Source organism: Crassostrea angulata, chromosome 2, assembly GCF_025612915.1.
Source record: "Crassostrea angulata isolate pt1a10 chromosome 2, ASM2561291v2, whole genome shotgun sequence".
Taxonomy (NCBI): domain Eukaryota; kingdom Metazoa; phylum Mollusca; class Bivalvia; order Ostreida; family Ostreidae; genus Magallana; species Magallana angulata.
In genome coordinates, this window is record NC_069112.1 from 21,579,453 (window position 1) to 21,600,231 (window position 20,779).

The 20,779-nt window shown below is 31.2% G+C and overlaps 1 protein-coding gene across 1 annotated transcript; it reads left to right on the forward strand.

Moving 5' to 3' along the window:
• Positions 1–1,182: 1,182 nt before the first annotated feature.
• Positions 1,183–3,874, forward strand: LOC128171149 (uncharacterized). The gene is made up of 3 exons (XM_052836884.1): positions 1,183–1,503; positions 2,835–3,008; positions 3,269–3,874. The coding sequence occupies exons 1-3, from the start codon at positions 1,206–1,208 to the stop codon at positions 3,502–3,504; spliced, it is 708 nt and encodes a 235-aa protein (XP_052692844.1). The 5' UTR covers positions 1,183–1,205; the 3' UTR covers positions 3,505–3,874.
• The last annotated feature ends 16,905 nt before the right edge of the window (positions 3,875–20,779 follow it).

A 20,779-nucleotide genomic window follows, 5' to 3' on the forward strand; every position in this document is an offset into this window, starting at 1 on the left:
TCACTGCAATGTGTGACATACTTAGTTGAATAAAACAAGTGTTACCTTTTAGAAAAAAAATCTCTGAATATTGCTTGTAATATAGAATTCGAGAAATAAATTCTCGTAGGAAAAAAAGGACTCACTGCATAATTAATTCATAAAAGATATTGGAATCCTTAAAAATGAATCGTGCCCTTAAAGTGACCAGTTGAAAAAGTCACAATTTGCTATATCTGTACAGATTGTTTGATTGCAAATTAAAGGGACACTTCAATAGTTTGTACTTGTAATCCAACATGGACGTCGCACTTATTGTCAAATGTTACATGATTATCAATTTTTCCAAATTATAGATAAAAACCGATGCTGTAATGAAATGTATTGTTTTGAAAATGTGTGTCACCAAAAAAATAACCAAAAAAATTATGTATGAAAAGGTTGGTAACGGTTCCACAATTTCAAATAGATAACCAAAAAATCAGACTCGTGTTGGTATAGCAATAAAAAAAAACAGTAATGTAAAATTTGCTGTAAATGAAATTTAAACTGCTTACTTCCATGTAACACAAGGACAAAAAAAAATAAAATCAATTATGGATTTTACTTTCTGTGACGAACTGAAGCTACGCCAATTCAAACGATAGAGTTAAAATATATACACACAGATGTGTTTTTCTTCTTTAGAATTAAAAAAAAATTCTTCAGGTACATGAGTTATCATTCTATACAATCCAAAAAAAATCTTACCAGTCATCTATGAAAACGTTTACCGACAAAAAAACAGGGGGGGGGGGGGGTTTAAGAAAAAAAATAAACCAAGAAACAAAAAAAAAAAAAACCCAAAAAACCACCACACTCACTTGTGGAAACGGAAGACCTTAATGATTTAATATGGGGTTAACAGTTCTTTCTTAACAAGCGTTGCATGCAAAATCTATTCTGCACCATGAAGAAAAATATTGATTAAAACGGATTAAACAAAATCAAATCACGAATATGGAAATAATGTTTTCTCGATATACATTGTATACCAGTGGCCTTAATTAATTTCATGCGTAGAGAATTATTTTGAACAAAAATTAAAAGTAAAAGACAACCCAGCGAGGTAGAAAGAAAACTTTTACATTCTTCTAGAGATATAATGTAAAACAACTTTGCCAGCGACATAAAACTTCCATCCGTTCTTACTCTTTCTGACGGTGAAATTGCGTCTGATTCCAAATATGGCTATCTTATGGATGTCTCTGCTCTTATCATACATTTTTGTCTCAAGTGATGCTAGCTATTTCAATGGTCGACCAGGAAATGACGAATTTGCAATTTTTGCAGATATAGCACCTTCCGAATCTTGTTCTGCAATAGGACAAATTGACACCTTGCTACAGTGTTTTAAAGAATGTCTAGGGGCGTTTCGTACTTTTTACATGTTTTCTAGAGATTCCGTGACGCTATCGTGTTTATGTTGTAAGGACCCTCCAAGTTTTTCACTTCCGGGAAACGCATGGAACACCTATATACCACGTCAGTTAATACAGTGCTGTTTTCGTGAAAATTGACAAAACAATCCTACCCTCTCCTATATCCTGCATCTTATCCTGCAAAAAAAGTTATATCCTTCCCTACCCGATCCCATACCGTCATCATTTAGGAATAAGAATGAAATAAAACGAAATTTAAGAATACAATTATTTTCTTAACAAACTCTTGACTAAGTAATGATCTAACTATGTACTAGTTTAAACATAAAATCAACAATCTTTAGAATGAGGTATTTTATTTACCTGTCCATCGGTGATATTAACTTGCACGCGGAGTGTAGCCAATTACGTCAACAAACAGGTAAGGGAGCAAAGTTTTGTTTCTATTAGATAAATGCAAAACAATGGTTAAAAAGGAGATTAAGAACTTTTATCTAGTGTTTAACCGAACATTTTTATTTTTATTTTCATTCCATATAAATTTCATTTTTTAATATCTACGGAGATTATCGGTAATCGGCAAATTGGCTTGCAGATAATCTGAATGTAAACAAGGCTCTGGAAATAAATACCATGTCTTACAAATTATTAAAAAGTCATATTTCTTATCATATCATTTAAAACTATGACCTTTGATCTCTTTAGTTTATTTTCGGACATTATTCGTCTGTGTGATCGGAGATCTCTGAAATTATATAAAACATGAAAAGTACACACAAACAACGTCTGTTTTTTGTTTTTGTCAAATTGTTGGTCGATTAAATTCTTAGGTTTTTATACTGTTGAAGTTTGTAAATACAGCAGTAGAACTTTATCAATGCAGTAATTATACGCTGTAACCTAAAAGTGTACAGTACGCCATAAGTCTATATTCACGCTGTTTCCGAATCGACAAAAATGTAGCGTGCATCAATTTTCCTTACTGCTTTGCAAATATACAACAATTGTATTAATTCTTAAATGTCTTACTTTGGTTTACAAATAAAATTCTGTTGTAAATATATTTGTATCCTATCCTATCCTATTTTATCCTTGCCAACTTTCATAATAACAGCACTGTACATATGAATCAAATGCATAATATTAAATAATATTTTCATCTTTTAACACTCAGTGTAATAATATTCTTCTTGTGTCAAGAATAATTGCGTTAAATCTGAATAAAGGCGGCGTTTTGTTTTTTGTTTTTTGTTTTTGTTTTTGTTTTGGTTTTAATATCAATTTAAAGAAATCAAAGATAAAAAACAGGAATTTTTTTTTGGCTGCACAAATAAGATTATTTGTAAAATTGATAGGATTAACTTAATAATATTTCTGAAAATTTTTGTTATACATTTTTAGATATATATAATAAACGTAGATAACTTATTTCAGCACCGTGCCCACAAAGCTATTATGAGTACGTATACGGGCATTTGGACATTTGTCTCCGTTTTGTCTCGGATCCGCAGAAGTATCCAATGGCAACATCCACCTGCCAGCAAGACGGCGGGGATCTTATAAAAATTGATTCTCAGAGAAAGTTCGAAATTTTTCAGCAGTTTGTTGGTAGGTTCGCCAAGAATATGTTAAATATTTGTCTGTGCAACAAAATATTTCTTTTTTGATTTACATGCATCATTGTAAACATATGCTGTGTGTCTAAGAGACAAATTAGTAAAGACAAATATTTATGCTAAAGAAAATACAAAATATAGAGAAAACCATGACATACTTGTCAAACAATTATTTTAAAGATGTTTTATCGAATTACATGAAATAAATGTATTCAAAAATTTGTTTTCCATTCACATATTTTGTATTTACAGCCAATACAACAAATGCGACAATTGAGATTTGGGTGCAGGGTATCCGAATAAACTATGCTTGGTTCTATCATGACGGAACACCGATGAAGTTCACCTGTTTGGTGAGCGAGAGTAATCATACATCCGAAACAAGAATGCGCTCTGTGAGTGAGAAGAACTTCGGATGCTTTGATATTACTCCATGGGGGCCGAAAATGTTCGTTTGTGAAATATATAGAGTATTTAATGGGTTTTAGACTTTTCATCTTGGAAAAAAAACTCATGCTAAATGCTTTTAAAAAGTATTATTACGTCTTGTGCTTAAAAAAGGGACTGACAAATCTTTAGCTAATTGCAAATTTGCTGTGATAAGAACCTTGATTACTAGTGAGCATCCTTTTTAGGTAACCTGGGTAAAATCAGGTGACCTATTGCTTTCTGTTTTCGTCCGTGGTCGTAGTGCGTCGTGCTACGTGCATTAAAATTTTTACATTTTTTAATCAATCTTCTTGAAAACTGCTGGGCCAATTACCATTTTTAATGCGAGACATCTCTATGGTAAGAGGAAACTAAATTGTGAGATTCATGACTCTACCACCCCTGGAGCACCACATGCGGGGTCAAATATGCCCCCAAAAGCCAATTTTTTCAAAAATCTTCTACTATACTCCCACACATGTGAGGAAAAAACTAAATGCATGGCTACATGTATAATGTCCATGAAGTTCTCTACCTATATTGTGAAATTCAAGAGGGTCCGGGGCTTAGGCCCTATGGCTGGGCTAATATAGCCGTATAGTGAACATGTATTAAATCTTAGAAAATATTCCTCTTTTTCCCACACATGTGGGGAAAAACTGAATGCATAGTAAAAATGTCAACGGACTCTTCTACTTAAATACCCAGACAGGAAAGGGGGGGGGGGCAAGATGGCTATATAGTGTTAATGTATGTAATGTTAAAAACTATTCTTCTCTACTATCATACATCTATCAGAAAATTTGACCTTATTTATTATGTTAACCAGCAACTAAAAATAAAATTGCAAATTTTATGTCCCGTGGAGTATGGGTTTTGATTCTAGGGTAGGGCCAATATGGATGTTTATATATCATTTAAAGGAAGTGAACATGAAAAAAAAAATTGTTGCTTGATAAATTTTAAAAGCCTTTTGAAACTTAAAAAAAAGGTCTGTTACCTTTTTGTTTATTTCTATCAAGAGATTTTATCAATTTAACACTCTCAGTGAAAGGTTTATGGAGGTAATTCATTATTTCCCAGCATGCATCTGTTCTCTGACGTAGATAAGCCACATTGCTGCTGGTGACTGGGTCAATGTTAGAACTAGGCCAGTGTTTATGTACAGAGTTGATAAAAGTTACGAAGAAAAAATATGCCTTGATGTGAGGAAAAAATTTGTGTACTGTCATGAGATGACAAGGATTTAGTACATTTTTTTTATAAATGAACCTCAGATAACTATTTATGATTTGTACAAAAAAAGAATATAGATAATTTAATTTGTGAAATATAAAACCATCACATTCCAGATGTTTGTACGGAGATGCATGTGGCAGTCAGTGTTTACATAAATAAAATGCTGTTTTAGATTTCAATTTAAATTAAAATAAAATTGTAATTTCATTTTCTTTGTGGGGTTTCTTACCGTTACTTTTTACTTAAATGCCCTGGAAATTTTTCTGATTTGTTTTTTTTTTATACATAAGATCTTGATGATATGTACGCCGGTTCTGTTTATCCTGTCAGAAGAATGACAGGATTAAGACACTTTTTAAAAGTCAGGATGCTGTGCAATGCACCTTGTGTGCTCATTTATGTAGCACACATAATGTTCAAACTCATAAACAAGAAATTCCCGAGTGCAAGAAAAAATAGGTCACAATAACACTGATCCACGGACATTCCATTCTAGTTACATGTCACATTAACTGCTGGTGGGAATGCATCATTCTGAGATCCAAAATCTTCCTCCATATACACTGTTTAAAATGACAACTCTTTACATTCCTTTCAAGTTTCCATTCACATTTTGATGATGGCATTTTATCTCTGTTACTAAACGTGTGTAAAAATGCAATGTGTCTCACTGACGGCAGCATCAGTGCTGCCCTCTCTTAGATGCTTAGAGATAACCCAGCAGGGAGGTAATGATTTTAACAATATGGCAGCGCTCATGGATTGCAAGAATTAGTTATTCTAAGTGGTATATTTTTTTAATGAGGAAAGCTCTGTCTAAACGGTTTTCAGATATCCTTATACACATCAAGCAGACAAATTTGAGCCCTTGATAATTTTGTCATGTTCACTTCCTTTAACCGCTATATGATTATTCTATATAACTCGTGATATGATTGGTCTAGAGAGCTCGTGTCAGGGCGAACAATACGTCGTATCAACCGGGAAATAAATATCTGTTCCCATCTTTTCGGAAATCTCTGGATTTTTCATTCCAAAGGTACGAAAAAGCCAATATGACATGCGTTGTTGACAAATATGATTAAATCAAAATCATTTAAGCATTTAAATTTCCTTAATGCCAGAAAAACCAATTTTACTACATTTGATGAGAATTTATGAAACTAGAGAGAGACAATAAGAAAAAAATTCCAAGCAATCACGACGTTATTGCTTTTGAGAAGTCGAAAATTATTATAATTCGACGTATTTTGTATAATCACTTGCTGTTCAGTTTAATAAAACTTTTTCTGCATGAATGTTTGAGAAATATTAAGAAGATTTATTCCCCCAGAAAATCATAATTCTATAAATGAAAAAAATGACAATAAGAAACCGTCAATCATCTCAAAAATCAATAAAACGAAATACAAATTCAAAGCAGAGCAACATGGACCTCGAAACAGATAGAGGTAGGATCAGGTGCCAAGGATAATATGATTTTTCTTAAGGTAAAAAATCTTCATATTACCCTCACCACTATGCAAGAAATGTATCATGTTAATGCATGTAATGTTTAGAAAATTCTACTCACATACACCTGTTTGGAAAACTGAATTTTCATAATTTTTTAGAAGCCCTCACACAATACTATTAATCTCATGTCCCCGGAGGTAAAGGTCTGACTCTATGGAGGGACCAAAATAATCATATTGTGTTAATGCATTTAATGTTTTTAAAAAATTGTCTTTCTTTCGCTGATACTGAATAAAAACTGTCTCCAATTGTAGGGATTTGAATCTAGGGAGGGGCCAAAACACCCATATAGTCTATAGGATAGGGGTTCTTTCAGTGTGTCATATAGTGTTAATGTATATATTTTTAAATAATATCTACTGACACAGAATAAAAACTGATTACATTTAGAAAAAAAAACATAAGTTGTTTACCTACATGTAAGGTAAAGGGTATTACTAAGAGGGGTATAATACATTTGTCTAATTACTTTTTTCTGCTCAGCGATCTCAATGAGAGAAATGAGTATATTCACATAATTATTTTAAAAAAAGAGAAAGAATGAAGCTCTCTATCAAAGATAAGATATTGTGAAACCATTTGAAAAGAGTTCAAGGGGTAGTTAATTGAGTTATATACACTTGCTTGTTCATAAATTTGGTAATTAATCATTGAATATGTAATCAAGAAGTTCAGTTCAATTCAGTTTATTTATTCGCTCAAAAGCATTTCAAACATATGGTACATGAGGACAAAAATAACATCAAAATATACATATAAATTGGTCAGAGGTAAACATATATAAATATAAGGGTTATAGAGTTAGGAAAAGTTATACAAAATGAAACTCATGGAGGACAGACTACCTCGTATATCTTTGTTATAAGTATACACACTTATCTCAATAATTTCATGTTACCTGTTGTCATAAGATACGAAAATTTTAGCACATTTGGTCTAGCCAAAACTTTTTTGTCGATAAACTTGTGATACTGCATCACATTCTTAAATATAATGAAATTCATCGGCTATACGTTTTGTGTTACAGAGAGGACGAAGTCTTTCATTTAATGGGATACCCTCCCATCTTCCCAGTTCAACTGGTAGATGGTGATTTGAAGTAGGAAATTTACCAAGAATTTTTCTGAATTCTCAGGGGTAAAATATCTAAATATTGTTCATATCCAAAATTTGTTTTAAAAATTTTATATATAACTCCTGTTGATGAATTATTTATATCAGCACGCCACTTTTGAATAAATTGATCTTGTAATCTCTGCTTAACTGCCGTTGAAACACATTTTTGCTAAACAATATGTAAAAACTGACAATGCCAAACATTTGGATAAACCACATGAGTTAAAAATATGACAAATACAATCAATCCAAGGGTTAGTACTGGTTGTATTTTCAGTCTGATTTAACAAGTGCCAGTATAATATATTTGTAATGCTAGTATTAGTACTAGAAATTAATTTACACCAGCATGATACCATTCTAGTAAATACAACTATAAATAAAGAAAAACGACCTGTTTCTCCGTAAACCCTATAGTTTGGAGTACTGCTTTTTAAACATAAAATGTGCTTTAAAAACTTTAAGTGAACACGTTCAGTACTATCAAGTTTTTCAAAACCCCATACTTCGCAACCATATAACAATACAGGTACAACCAAGAAGCAGTACATGAACATGGTTTTGGTATAAATGCAAGATGGTGAAAAGTGAACATTAGATCTGGAATTGAATTTTTTTTTGTTTAAATGCCAACAGGGATAGTTTATGTCTGCCTTTAAGGATGGAAGATGGAGGTTGCTTTAAATAAAACATGTATACTAGCAACCTTGTATTAGGTTTACTATGAAAACATATATACATAAAACCTATCTTGAAAGTCAACATATATGGGAGAATTATTACTATATATATATATATATATATATATATATATATATATATATATATATATATATATATATATATATATATATATATATATATATATATATATATATATATTACTCCAGAATGAAACTTAATTATACATGTATGCATATATGAGACTCCTCGACATGTTTGTGTATGGTCAATGGTACCAAGTTGACCATTAAGGCTTATTGACCTCTTGTGAACTCTTCAGATCATTAGGCTGACACTAGACCTCCTCTCCGTTGCTGAAAAGATGTCAGGTTCAAGCATGATTAAGACAAAAGAACCATAATTTTATACTTAGTGCTATAAAAAAATATGTGTTTTCTGCGTTTTAGCACTTTGAATTTTTTTTAATTACTAAAATAAAAAAAAAAAAAACAACTATCTACAAGTGTTTTAAATATGGCTAAACAATCATTTCCATCAATATCGAAAGGATTGAAGACACCGTTTAGTTAAAGTATGAAAAATGACCATATTGGCTAAGAACGTGTTTGAATAACAGTTGAGTTAATCAAAGTTTTTTGATTTTAAGTTAAACATAAAATGATTGGAGAAAAGACAAATTAAACACTAAACTCGATATGTTTTGTACATAAAATGTATATTAACAACTTCATTATCGATAATAAATATAAGAATTGTTTTTTGATACAAACCCTTGCTTTTGATAACTTCATCATCATTATCTAATTTGATGTTGTTCATACTAGTAGTATAGTTTTTGGTTAAAAATCACATTAAGGATCACAATATTGTATTTAGAGTAACGTCACGTCCCTCCCCTTTTCTAAATGCTGAAATTGAGGTTGATTATTCTGAAGTAAATAATCTTACAACGTTACTCATACCAATAATATCGAGAACATAAAAATTATTATATATTATTATATCTTACCTTCTGCTAAATTGTAAAGAAATGGTTGGCTAAGGACAGTCAAGTAAAGATAATGCACATGTAACTGGGTCTTGATGCAGATGAAATAAAAACACAAAGTCGATTTTATAGGGTTCGATTTTTTATTTTTTTTTTTGGATAAATTGAAGGAAAATGGTAATTGCGGGAATCAACCTTGAACAACACATACATAAAACATATAAGCACACAACAAAGACAATGCATCCATACACAGTCCATATGAAATATGACTCCCTTTGAGATTTGTGGCGTCATTTATAGAGTATTACGACGGCACCATTTTGTACCAAACTTTGTAAACTTGTAACTTTGGTATAAATAGTTAATTTTGTATTGCAAAATTCATTATTTGTCATTTATACAAAGGCAGTCAGTAAAGTATGATTGCTCCGTTCTGGCCCTTAGGTCACCCACAAACCATGTTAATAATGATATACATGTACTTGCGTATGGTTTTAAAAAATGAAATATTGAGAAATGATTTGTTTTTGTTCTTTCGTCCCATTGATATTAAACATTGATCAAATTATTTCACTTAATTAGATCTTAGTTTAAGATAAATAAACACCAATCGTTCACATCTTGATATTAATGGTATGGCTTATTTATCGGTTTAAATCGATCTGAGAGAACTTGGTGAGGCGGAATAAGATCAACGACTCCACAATATGCTATACCAAGTAATCATATACAGAAAACCAAACAATTAGTTTGTTTACTAACAACAACTTAAGCAATTTGAGCTGCAAATTTTTGCTGATTTTTTTTTTTGTGTAACGAAAATGGTTTTTCAACTAAGATGACACAAATATTATGGCTTTTAAGTTCTCTTAGCCATTTTTTTTGTTGGAAAACCTTTAAAGAAGCCTTAATTGAAGCAATATTGAATTATTGTCGTCCTGTACAAAAATTAATCTGCTATATATTCCTTGGAAGAGAAATCTTATTTGTCATAAAAAATTAATTGCATGCAAACTTATCATAATAGCAGGTTTTTGCAGCAAAATAAAGTTCTAAATAAATACAGCTCATATTGCTTCAAACAGAGAACGTTTCATTTTTAACAATATGATATATAGACCAAATTTATCACAATTATAACAAACAAAACAAACAAAAACAACTTAAGAGATATTTTGATCACAGATAATCTTTCATATTTTAACAACATAATAAAAAAGAAAATATCACATTTAATGCTATTTTATTAGCTTAAGTTTTAAACCACCATTGTAGTTTTTAAGTACTTAAATTTTGCAAGCAGGTGCTATAATTTAGTATTGTCACACCTACGCGCAAAAGCGTGTGATGAAATTTTAATGAAAGTTTCACCGTGCGAGGGTTGCGTAGGATGCAGTGATCTTTAAGATGGTCTTATAGAATTTTATTGCTGAAAGTTTGCAAATCTGCATAACGGAATTTCAATATGTTTAAACGTAATGGACAAACATGGTGTTTCTCAGAGCACAATGGTATAGGTATTTTTTTCTGGTCATATAAGAGGATTTTAATGTGTTCTAAGCTGTTAGCTTTTCATACATTTCTGTTTGGTATTTATTCAAAATAGGAATACTAATTTGCAATATTAAAGGGCATTAGTTCATTCGCTGTTTTGTTACTGGTGCTAACTCCTCGACATACAACATTGACAGCCAATTTATCTGTTTTAATTTTTAACAGCCTTTTGTAATACTTCCTAGGTGAATTGTTTGGTCCTTGAGGATATTTAATGTCCAAACAAATAGACGATATGTCGAACAATAGTGAGGGCATTCAGCTTTTGATGAGTTTAGGTTCGGAGTTTGCGAAGGCGAAATTTAACTCTGACCGCGCATTGAAGGTCCAAGATATATATGGATCTTGGGGAATGACGTACTCCTTCCAAGTTGGGATATACTTATGGCCACTACCATTTCTGTTTACAGTACTTATGTTTGTCATTTTCAAACGAAAGAAACTTTTAGGAGTCACACAGAAGTTTATTCTGTCGATAATGATGCTGAATATGTGCTATGCGTTGACCTCGGCTGTTCGTGATACAGTTTTAAACCTATTTGAAATGAATTATGGGTTCCTGGATTATCGTGTATGTAATGGGGTTTTCATATCGTTACGTATACAAATGATTATCCATGCAACATCGTTGTGGATGAAGACGTTAATGTCTCTGCATCATATGTTGTTGATAGGGTTTCCATTCAAAGTTAGACAATGTAACCTATCCGTCCCCTTTTACAGTTTTCTGTTTTTTCACGTTAGTGGTTTGTCTGTGTTTTTACTTTCAACCATTCCTAGACTCGAACCGGTAGCCTTGATCCAAGACTTCCAACAGGGAAAACCTTTGAAAAGGATCGATGGTTGTGTAGGATACGCGACAGAAGTGATTGCTTATCTTGAAGGGTCAGATGATAGTATATATCAGTATGTTATTATTCTGTATACTCAGGTTATTCCTTTCTGTGTACATTTGGTTATAATCGTAGTTCTCATTGCACTCTTGGCTAAGAACGTTCGGTCCCTCTCGCTGTTAACCAATAAAAGCTCACTTAAGCAGGTTAAATACGTTGTGTTAATGAAGGTAAACATTGGTCTTGGGCTTTCCTTTGTACTACAGGAACTTCCACTAACTTTCATTTTCTTGTATCAGTTTGCATATCATTATACTGAATGGGGAAACTTTATAAAGTTCCAGAGTGTGGCTACTTCAGTGTTATCGATTTCTTACAGCATTGGAAAACCCGTAAATTTCCTCATATACTCTAGTTTAAGCTCCTCATTTCGGCAAGAGTTGAAACATCTTTTATCAGCCATTTTTAAAAACCACAAAATTAAAACCCAAAAGAGTTGAACCAGATTATCTTTGAACATTGGTATATAGCGCAAACATCTTCTTACTTTAACGCCATTGAATCATTAAATATGTTTAAATGTCAATGAAAATACCTCTGATCTTATATTTAGTCCGTCAGGCTTATTTTATTTTGGATTTCGTTTGTTTGGTCAGGTAATTGTGCTGTTTTTTATCGTTAATTTCGTAAGTAATCCCCATCACTTTATAGAATACGGTCGTTTTAGATTTTTTACACATATGCAAACAGAACATCCGACGAACTGAGGATCGGATAGCAACCCAAATAAGCAAATTTTGAGATTAAAAAGGTATATTGAGTTAACAAAAAACAAATTATTTGAGAATTTATTTTAATGCAATAGACTTTTAAAAATAGCAGTGAAAAACAAAGACATGTAAAAAGAAATTGAAAGAGACAACTTCACCAATAATGAAAATGAAGCCTCATAGTAATTTCAATTGAACAAGTTTTCAACAGGAGGGCTTACCTTTACTTAAAAAAAAATTGTATTGAACCTACATATGTGTTTTTAGTATATGCTGAATGATTAGTTTTTACATTTGTATACCATATTTCGTGTTGTATATTGAATGTATAATAAATGCAAAGATTTAAGCAAATGTTCTTCTTATAACTTATTGAAAAAAAATCCAATAAATCGATTATCACTAAATAAAAGCAGTCAGACCATGGCTACTCTAAATTTAAACGGCTGTGACTAGGTGAAGCTAGATTTACATATCTTTCTGTATGTCTTTCTGGTAGTCTGTCTTTCTGGCGTTCGCCTGGTCTATCTATCTATCTATCTATCTATCTATCTATCTATCTATCTATCTATCTATCTATCTATCTATCTATCTATCTATCTATCTATCTATCTATCTATCTATCTATCGTTATTGATTCGGCTCTCGTCTATTCATTCATCTATATTAGATATGTTTTTGTGTATATTACTCATATTCAATTTTTATTATACTAGCTGATAGCCCACACAAGCGCGGGAATTAACACTTTACACATTATGATATAATGGTCAATATCTTGAATCATTTTTTTGTTCATTTTTGTATATACTTTGTCCAATTTTTTCCTTAATCTTAAACATAGAAATAAAAACACTCGACCTTAAACTACGTTGTTTGATATTTAGAGGAGAGCGCAGGGATGAAAAATCTAAAATGAAATCGATAATATACACATGTACGTGGCCTTAATCCTGTTTGTTGCAGATGACTGAAACTTTTTATCGTTTATGTATTTATGTAAAACCAATGAATGGGTATTAAGTCTCTCTCTCTTTCTCTGTATATCTCCTTCTCCGTCTCTTTTTCTCTCTCTCTTTCGCTCTCTCTCTCTCTCTCTCTCTCTCTCTCTCTCTCTCTCTCTCTCTCTCTCTCTCTCTCTCTCTCTCTCTCTCAATTTGGTTCTTTAGGTCAATTTCTAAATATTATTTCTGTTACTGTCCCAAATAAGAATTTCAGACTTTTGGAAAAAAAAATTTAGAAGCGGCATTCCCATTAAATTTCCCCCTTGTACGCATGCATAATTCATTCACATAGACGTAGAATACAATTATCTTTTTACAAATACCAAAGGTTTATATCTAAGGTTTAGAACCAATCTGTCGTTGTAAAAAGCAGTATGAAATTAAAACACGCTAGGTTATGCATTATTATTCATTTGCATGTACATATTTTAAACCAAACTTGTCAGATTCGAAGTATCTGCCCGAAGGTAACTTGCCCTACACTTTCCGCCATGATGTCAATTGGTCAACCCGTTTCTGGGCACCCTATTCTAAAAAGTTCCTTCCAGTAATACTGTTACAATCTATCTATTAACTTTTTGAATTAATCAAATTCCGATCCAAGGTATCTGCCCCCAGTGCACGATGCACTCTTTGTACACTTTTCGTTCATTTGTCAATCCGCGTTCTTGGTTACCCCGTTCTGGAAAGTTCTATCTCACTTTTTCGCCAGGGAGCTAATGAGTATTAAAACTAAAATCACCTACTAAAGAAAGGAATTGACTCATTTTACATGCTTTTATTCAACATTTGTCAAATTTTAACTTTTATGTACTTTCTAAATAGGCCTGCAGTAAATATATTTATTCTTTACGTGTTTATTTAATATTATTTCATAGCAAATATATATTTTGAATGAGACTTTTCGTGACTTGGATCCACTACAGCGTGTCCACAACCTTACTCTTAGTTTTGCAATTTCGGGCTTGTTTATCGAAACTGAAAGAAGGTTTTTGATTACTTTCATGATAATAGCTAATGAGTTAAAATTCAATTATATCTTACGGACGTCATCACACGTTTGTTGAAATACCAAAAGTGTAAAATGTCCGATCAAAAGTGTCTGCCCGCCCGTTCTATACATCAAAACTAAAATCGCGTATTTAAGAAAAGAATTGACTTATTTCAATTATTCAATGTTTGTCAAATGTTAAGATCTATGTGCACTACAAGTAAGTTCCCAATAGATACATTCACTCTTAACGTAAACATTCAATATTATTTCATTGCAAGCGTATATTTTGAGGCAATCTCAGAGTGACTTGGATCCGCCAAAGCGCATTTATCACCTTACTCTTAATTTTGCTATTTCGGGATTGTTTATCGATCATGAAAATAGGTTTTTAATTAAATTTATCATAATTACTTATTGGATATAATTTAATTATAGCCTATAGTCCTCTTAACATGTGTCAAAATATCAAATGTAAAAGCAGTTACTCTCGTGCAAGCATTTTGTAATTTTTTTGTTTGCTTTTTTTGTTTTTGTTTTTGTTCTTTTTTTTTGCAAAATGCCTTAATTTATAATAAATTAGGATTTAGGATGAAAGTATTTATTCAGTGGCATCAAAGATGTTGAATAAAGTTATAATCATGATGACTTTTAGTTTTCCTAAAAGTTGTGAATTTCAATCCTAAAGTGAGGTTCAAAATCTTGCACTTTATAACAAATGTCGGTAAATCTTGTTCTTGTGCGATACAGATACAGCTATTCTAATATGATTAAGGGTTTATGTCGAGTTTTACCAAGCTTAAATTCTAAATCGTTATACATGTACATGTATAAGAATTGTTTAAATTTTATCTTACAAGTTCTCGTATTTAATACTCTCACTCTATTTATCACGTTATCAAACACGATATGTTTAATATGCGAAAACTTTTCACAGAAAGGTAGCTGCATTAATTTTACAACTCTTGGTATATAAGAATTAAAACAAATACGAAATGCAACAAACAAAGTGATTGCTAATTAGAAAAAAAGGTTTTTAAAGCAAAAAAGTTGAATATGTTTTTGTTTTTTTATCTGAATACTCGCAATATGAGGTAGTTTAAAAGCTTTGATCTATGCGATGCTGTCAATTTCTTCATGATCATTTTCTGATTTTAATCGTAAATTTAAATTGTTTACTTATTTAGACTTAAATTGTCTATCATTTAGATATATTTGCTTTTTATATTAGATGGATCTATACCCCACCGATTTTAGATAGTATATTTTGTATAACATAGTTTTTATTCGATGATTGTCATGAATTTGTTAAGAATCTTCATAAAATATATTTTACAAATACATTATTGGAATATATTCAGAGATCATAAGGCTAAGTGAACAACTTAATCATCAGATCTTCCGATAGCAATTGTTCAAATATAATGTATAATGCAATAAAGAACAATTCCATAAAATTTACCTTTAAAAGTTGGGTATTTTGTTTATTTTATTTGGAAATCTTCCAAAGGAGATTTGGGCAATCCACTGTCGGATCCTTTTATACAATTACACAAATACTACATCGATGGTTGTTAAGCTATATTTTAAGTATGTTAAGTAACATGCAACTTCTTATAACAAGTTTTCTGGCTTGTTTTGATATGTAACAATTATTTTTTTTTATTTCAAATTTTTTAATTTTTTCTAAAGTCAATAATTAGTCGTGAGATATGATGGGTATCGTTTAGATAGATATAATTAAAGGCCGAGGTTTTGAACCGATCGGCTTACCTTAGGTAAGTTTAGTTCAGGGTTGAAAACTCTCAAAAAAATGCGCAAATTCACATGGAGAAATATATCAATAATACGGCGGTGTGGAAGGGCCAGACAAAAAAAAATGTTATTTGTTCGGACGAATAAGGATTTGTTAGGACGATGAAGCTAATTGTTCGCAAAAATAACTTATTTGTTCGGACGAATTAGGATTTGTTCGACGAATTACGATTTGTTTGGACGAATTAGCGTTTTATTCGGACAAATAAGTTATTTGTTCGAACAAATTACGATTTGTTCGGACAAATTACGATTTATTCTGACGGATTAGCTATTTGTTCGGACGAATAAGCAATTTGTTCGGACGAATAAGCAATTTGTTCGGACGAATAAGCAATTTGTTCGGACCAGTTAGTAATACCGTATAACGGGTAATTTTTACTGCTGTGATTTTTTACGAATTTGTCATAAAATAGGGTAATTTGAAATTTTACGCGTAATTTTTTTTACGAATTGGACATGTCCGTGAAAATCAAAATCATCTGTGGTAAAAGGGGGAAAATTTCACCGTGACTTTGTTACAGTTAACACACATACAAATCAGAAAATCGTTTTTCTGTTAACGATTCCTTATATTTATGATTTGTTTATACATTTACCTTTATTTCATATGTGATATACACTTTACTTATTCCTATTTATCTGGGTATCATCATTGATGTACACCATGTGCTCGTCTCAGTTCGATTTACCGGGAAAAAAAGAAAGACAACTCCATTTCAATTATTTTCTCTCTCTTTTTCTTTCTTTCTCAACCAAAAAAGACATCTAGGTACTAACGTGGCATTATACGTAGTTTTAAAAAAATACTCAAGACTGAATAGACAGATCTGAACTGTTATCACCAAGTGACCAAAAACGCTCAAATATACGTACATGTACAGCCGTCAGGGACTGGGCTGAAGGTCATGAACATTACTCTCATACGTACGATGTAGAAAATTTACGTGCGGTGTATTTTTACTTCTGTGAAAATTTACGCGGTTTATTTTTACGGATTTGTAAAACTCGTAAAAATTAGTAAATTAGCAGCACGTAAAAAATACCCGTTATACGGTTTTTGCTGTCAGCAAAATCTTGGATTTTGGTGATGATTATATTAAGAAAATTTTACCAAAGACAACCAATAATTTCTGGGTTGATGATTTAAAATCACGGTTGTAACTTCTGGCATCATATATTGGTAACTTGCAATATTCTTACAAGGTTACTTTATCTCCTGTAAGATACAATGCTAAGATAACGGTTGGTAAGAACAGTTTTGTTTAATAAAATACTGGTAGGAAAAGGGTGTAAAAACTGCTGATGATTTCCCAGATCATAATGGGAATTTTCTACAAAAGATATGTTTGAAAATGAATCTAACATTAAGCATGAATGTGCAATGCAATATAATAGCACCATAAGTGCCATTGCAAAGTTTTTAAGACTTTCTTGTTTCACTAAAGAGCTGATCTGTTATACTATTATTCCAATTATACTGATGTATTATGAGCCATTGTTCCTTTATAAAAATGTACCAATATTAATTATAAAAATATTAACATTAAAGAACTTCTATTGTCAAAGAGGACTCTGAAATGTCACTTAATGCACTTGGTTATTAAAGGGAAAAAACCTAAGAAAGATGTTTTTAAACTACGTTTTCATTTGGCCAAAGATGCTGCTGCTCAATGGTTCCAGTATAGGATTTTACTCAGAGTTCTCCTAGTTAAACTTTATCTGAAGAAGATAAAAGCTATTGATAATGATGATTGCACATTCTGTGGGAATTCTGCTGAAACTATTAAGCATATTCTCATTTTTTGTTCCCAATCATTAGCTATGTGGAATCAGTATAGTACTCAAATGTATAATACTACTTTAGAAAGAATCGGTTTAAAAATATCAAATGCTATTTTTGGAGATTGTCCTCTTCTAGACACAAACAGTGTTGTGAATTTCCTTATTTTTTATGGAAAATTATACATTTTTTACTGTTCTAAACAAAACAAACTTCCATTTTTATCTGGTTAAAAAGGGAAATATGATTTTAAAAAATGTTTTTCTTTTAAATTCTGAAATGAATATATTTGACAAAAAATGGTGTTTGTGGAAAAATATTTGTATACTTTTTTTTCCCTGTATGCCTGTATGCTGTTTGAATCAACTATATTCCTCATGTTATTTATTGTATATTCCTGAGATTGTTTAAGTGTGTGTATGAATGTCTATGTGAAAAATTATAAATTGCAAATAAAAAAAATAGTTATGATTGTATATATAACTGATTTTTTGATGCGTAATTTACAATACTATCTGATCTAGCAATAATAAGATCATGGTAAAAGGGGAGAGGGTGTGTGATGAAGCCATCCTCCTCTTCCTTGAATGTGGTTTTTCCTTCAAAAGATTGCACCTAAATGTTATACTGTACATGTACTTGTAATGATATAACAAAGATGTTGAAACAGGGGCGGCAGAGGCGGTACCCGCCCCGATAATTTTGCCACAAAATGAATTCGAAAAATTAAGACTAAATTGAAATCTTATAACGGCGATCTGCATTCAATGGAGCGGCGAGGATAACAGCAAATTTTGTTCAATGGGGTAGCAAAGTGTTAACTTTATTGTTTACACGGTCAAACGTGGGGTAAATATGCGCGTTTCTGGCGTGTTTTGACAATCGGCAGTGCGTTAATTATATTAGGTTTGACATTAAAAAAAAACTGTTCTTCAGCTTTGATGATCAATTTAAAGTTGTAAGCTAGAAACAACCAATCTCATATATTTTATGAACTATAAAAAATATATATTTGAGCACCCAATTCACGGAAATCCATTTAAAGATTTTTGAACGTCTTTGAAGTTCAACAGAGATTAATAAGTTGAATCAAATTTACATGGACCTAATTGGTACTTTGATGCTATACATGCAACACTGTAAGCCAATAAAACAAGTTCGCTGATAAAAAATAGTTGATGTCTTTGATAATGTATATATTTTATTTTTAACAGTATGTTTGGTTTTAAGCGAATGAATACACTTGCTCAGAGGAACATGCGATAGTTAATGTTAGGCCTAAATACTCAATTGGTGTATGAAATATACATTTCATTTTTTTGCGTGAAATCAACACATTTACACATTGCAATTGAATAAAATTCAATTTCTCCAAAGCAGCTTTATTAAAAAAATCCCCAAAAAACTACAGCGTTCAGAATTGTCATATACAAAATCAATGCTTTTAACGAAAAAGTAATTGCTTAGATATTTTAAGACTTAACATGTTCGATATTTCAGCAACTTCAACTATGTTGGAAATAAGCGTTATGTAATTATGTTTTGAGTTTTAGGATTTTATGTTAAAATATTGTTCAAATGATGTAAACTGTTATTTTTATCTGTTTAAATTAATGAGATTGATATTGTAATCAACTGCAATTTGTTTTATATATCTACCAAAATTTTTTAAAATTTATCTAAATTTTTTTAATGATTATAAGTTTTGAGCATAACAATCCACCCCACTTGGCTTTGTTTGATAAATGGCTTTCATACAAACATCACCTTAAATATAAAGATATCAAGGGTCTTTCCTTTTTTCCTCCAAATGTAATAGCGGAATTTATGGTCATTGGGCTAGAATGAGAAAGGAACACAAAGAATGGTTTACAGTGGCAGTATAAAAATTTAATATCTTATGTTAATATCACAATCTTTACACTTAAATATTGAGATATCATTAGTTTTTACAGATTAACTTGATTGATTAGTCTCTTTTTTTCGCAAGTTGTATTTCAAAACGGTCAAAACCGATTCTGATCAATAGCTTCAAAATAGACAGTTATAAAACCAACAAGAACCAGTTCGTTCCATTTTGATGATCATTTGAAGCCTCCAGCAACCTAAAAAAAATCACAAACTGCTCGACATGTTAATGTTAAACTCAAATTCGAGTAAGAAACAACTTGGCTATTTCATTTATCTAGCGTACTATGGTACATTTTCAATAGTTTTTTTTTTACATTTACCTTCATTAAATCTTCTGTTATGATTAATTAAATAAAATGGTTTGTAGAAAGATGTTAATATAAACAAATAATCTAATTCTGGTTGTAACGCGCTTTCTGATTGGCTAAAAAATAATTCTATATCGTATAAAGAATGTTGCCTACGTCATAGTAAGACTAACGTCAAAAACGTATGAATTTTGTATAATTTTACGTCATTTTAAGGGTCAACAAACCGTTTTTATCTACAATGAAGAGCAAAAAAAATTATATTTTAAGCAATGAGTTCAATATTTATTAGTTGTATATGATATAAAATGGTTTGAAACAGTTTACGCTTTTTTATAAACCGCGTCTTAGTTTATAAAGCGTAAACTGCCCAAAACCATTTTATATCGTATAAAACAAATAAATATTGAATTCATTCCTTTAATAAATGTTTTATTTGCATGATTATTAAGGGCTTTTAATGTAGCAATCTTTGCAGAAAAAAGATACCTAATATACATACACGGATTATGTTGATTTTTATTTTCATTTTGCAATGCTCCTACCATTATTACCCGCAGGAATTGTTAAAGAAAGCATTTGTTAACATAAACTATGCATTTTTTGTGAGCATACAAAACTTAAGCTAAATCTTGTAAGTAACGCAGCTCCGCACTTTCATAATATTTCGTTAACTACCCTCAAACTTCATTACATGTAATAATTTTACAAAATGTACACTATCTGAATACATTAACCACCCCTTCTTTGCGCTACAAATTATAATTATATGATTTCACATTTAAATGATAGCAGTGTTTTTTGAACAACAAATTGCGTT

Bases quoted from the DNA above. Each gene is read 5' to 3' on its own strand.
- LOC128171149 (XM_052836884.1), top strand. From the start codon at position 1,206: ATGGCTATCTTATGGATGTCTCTGCTCTTATCATACATTTTTGTCTCA. The intron at 1,504-2,834 runs GTCAGTTAATAC...AACTTATTTCAG, and splicing joins ATGGAACACCTATATACCAC to CACCGTGCCCACAAAGCTAT. The intron at 3,009-3,268 runs GTAGGTTCGCCA...TTGTATTTACAG, and splicing joins AATTTTTCAGCAGTTTGTTG to CCAATACAACAAATGCGACA.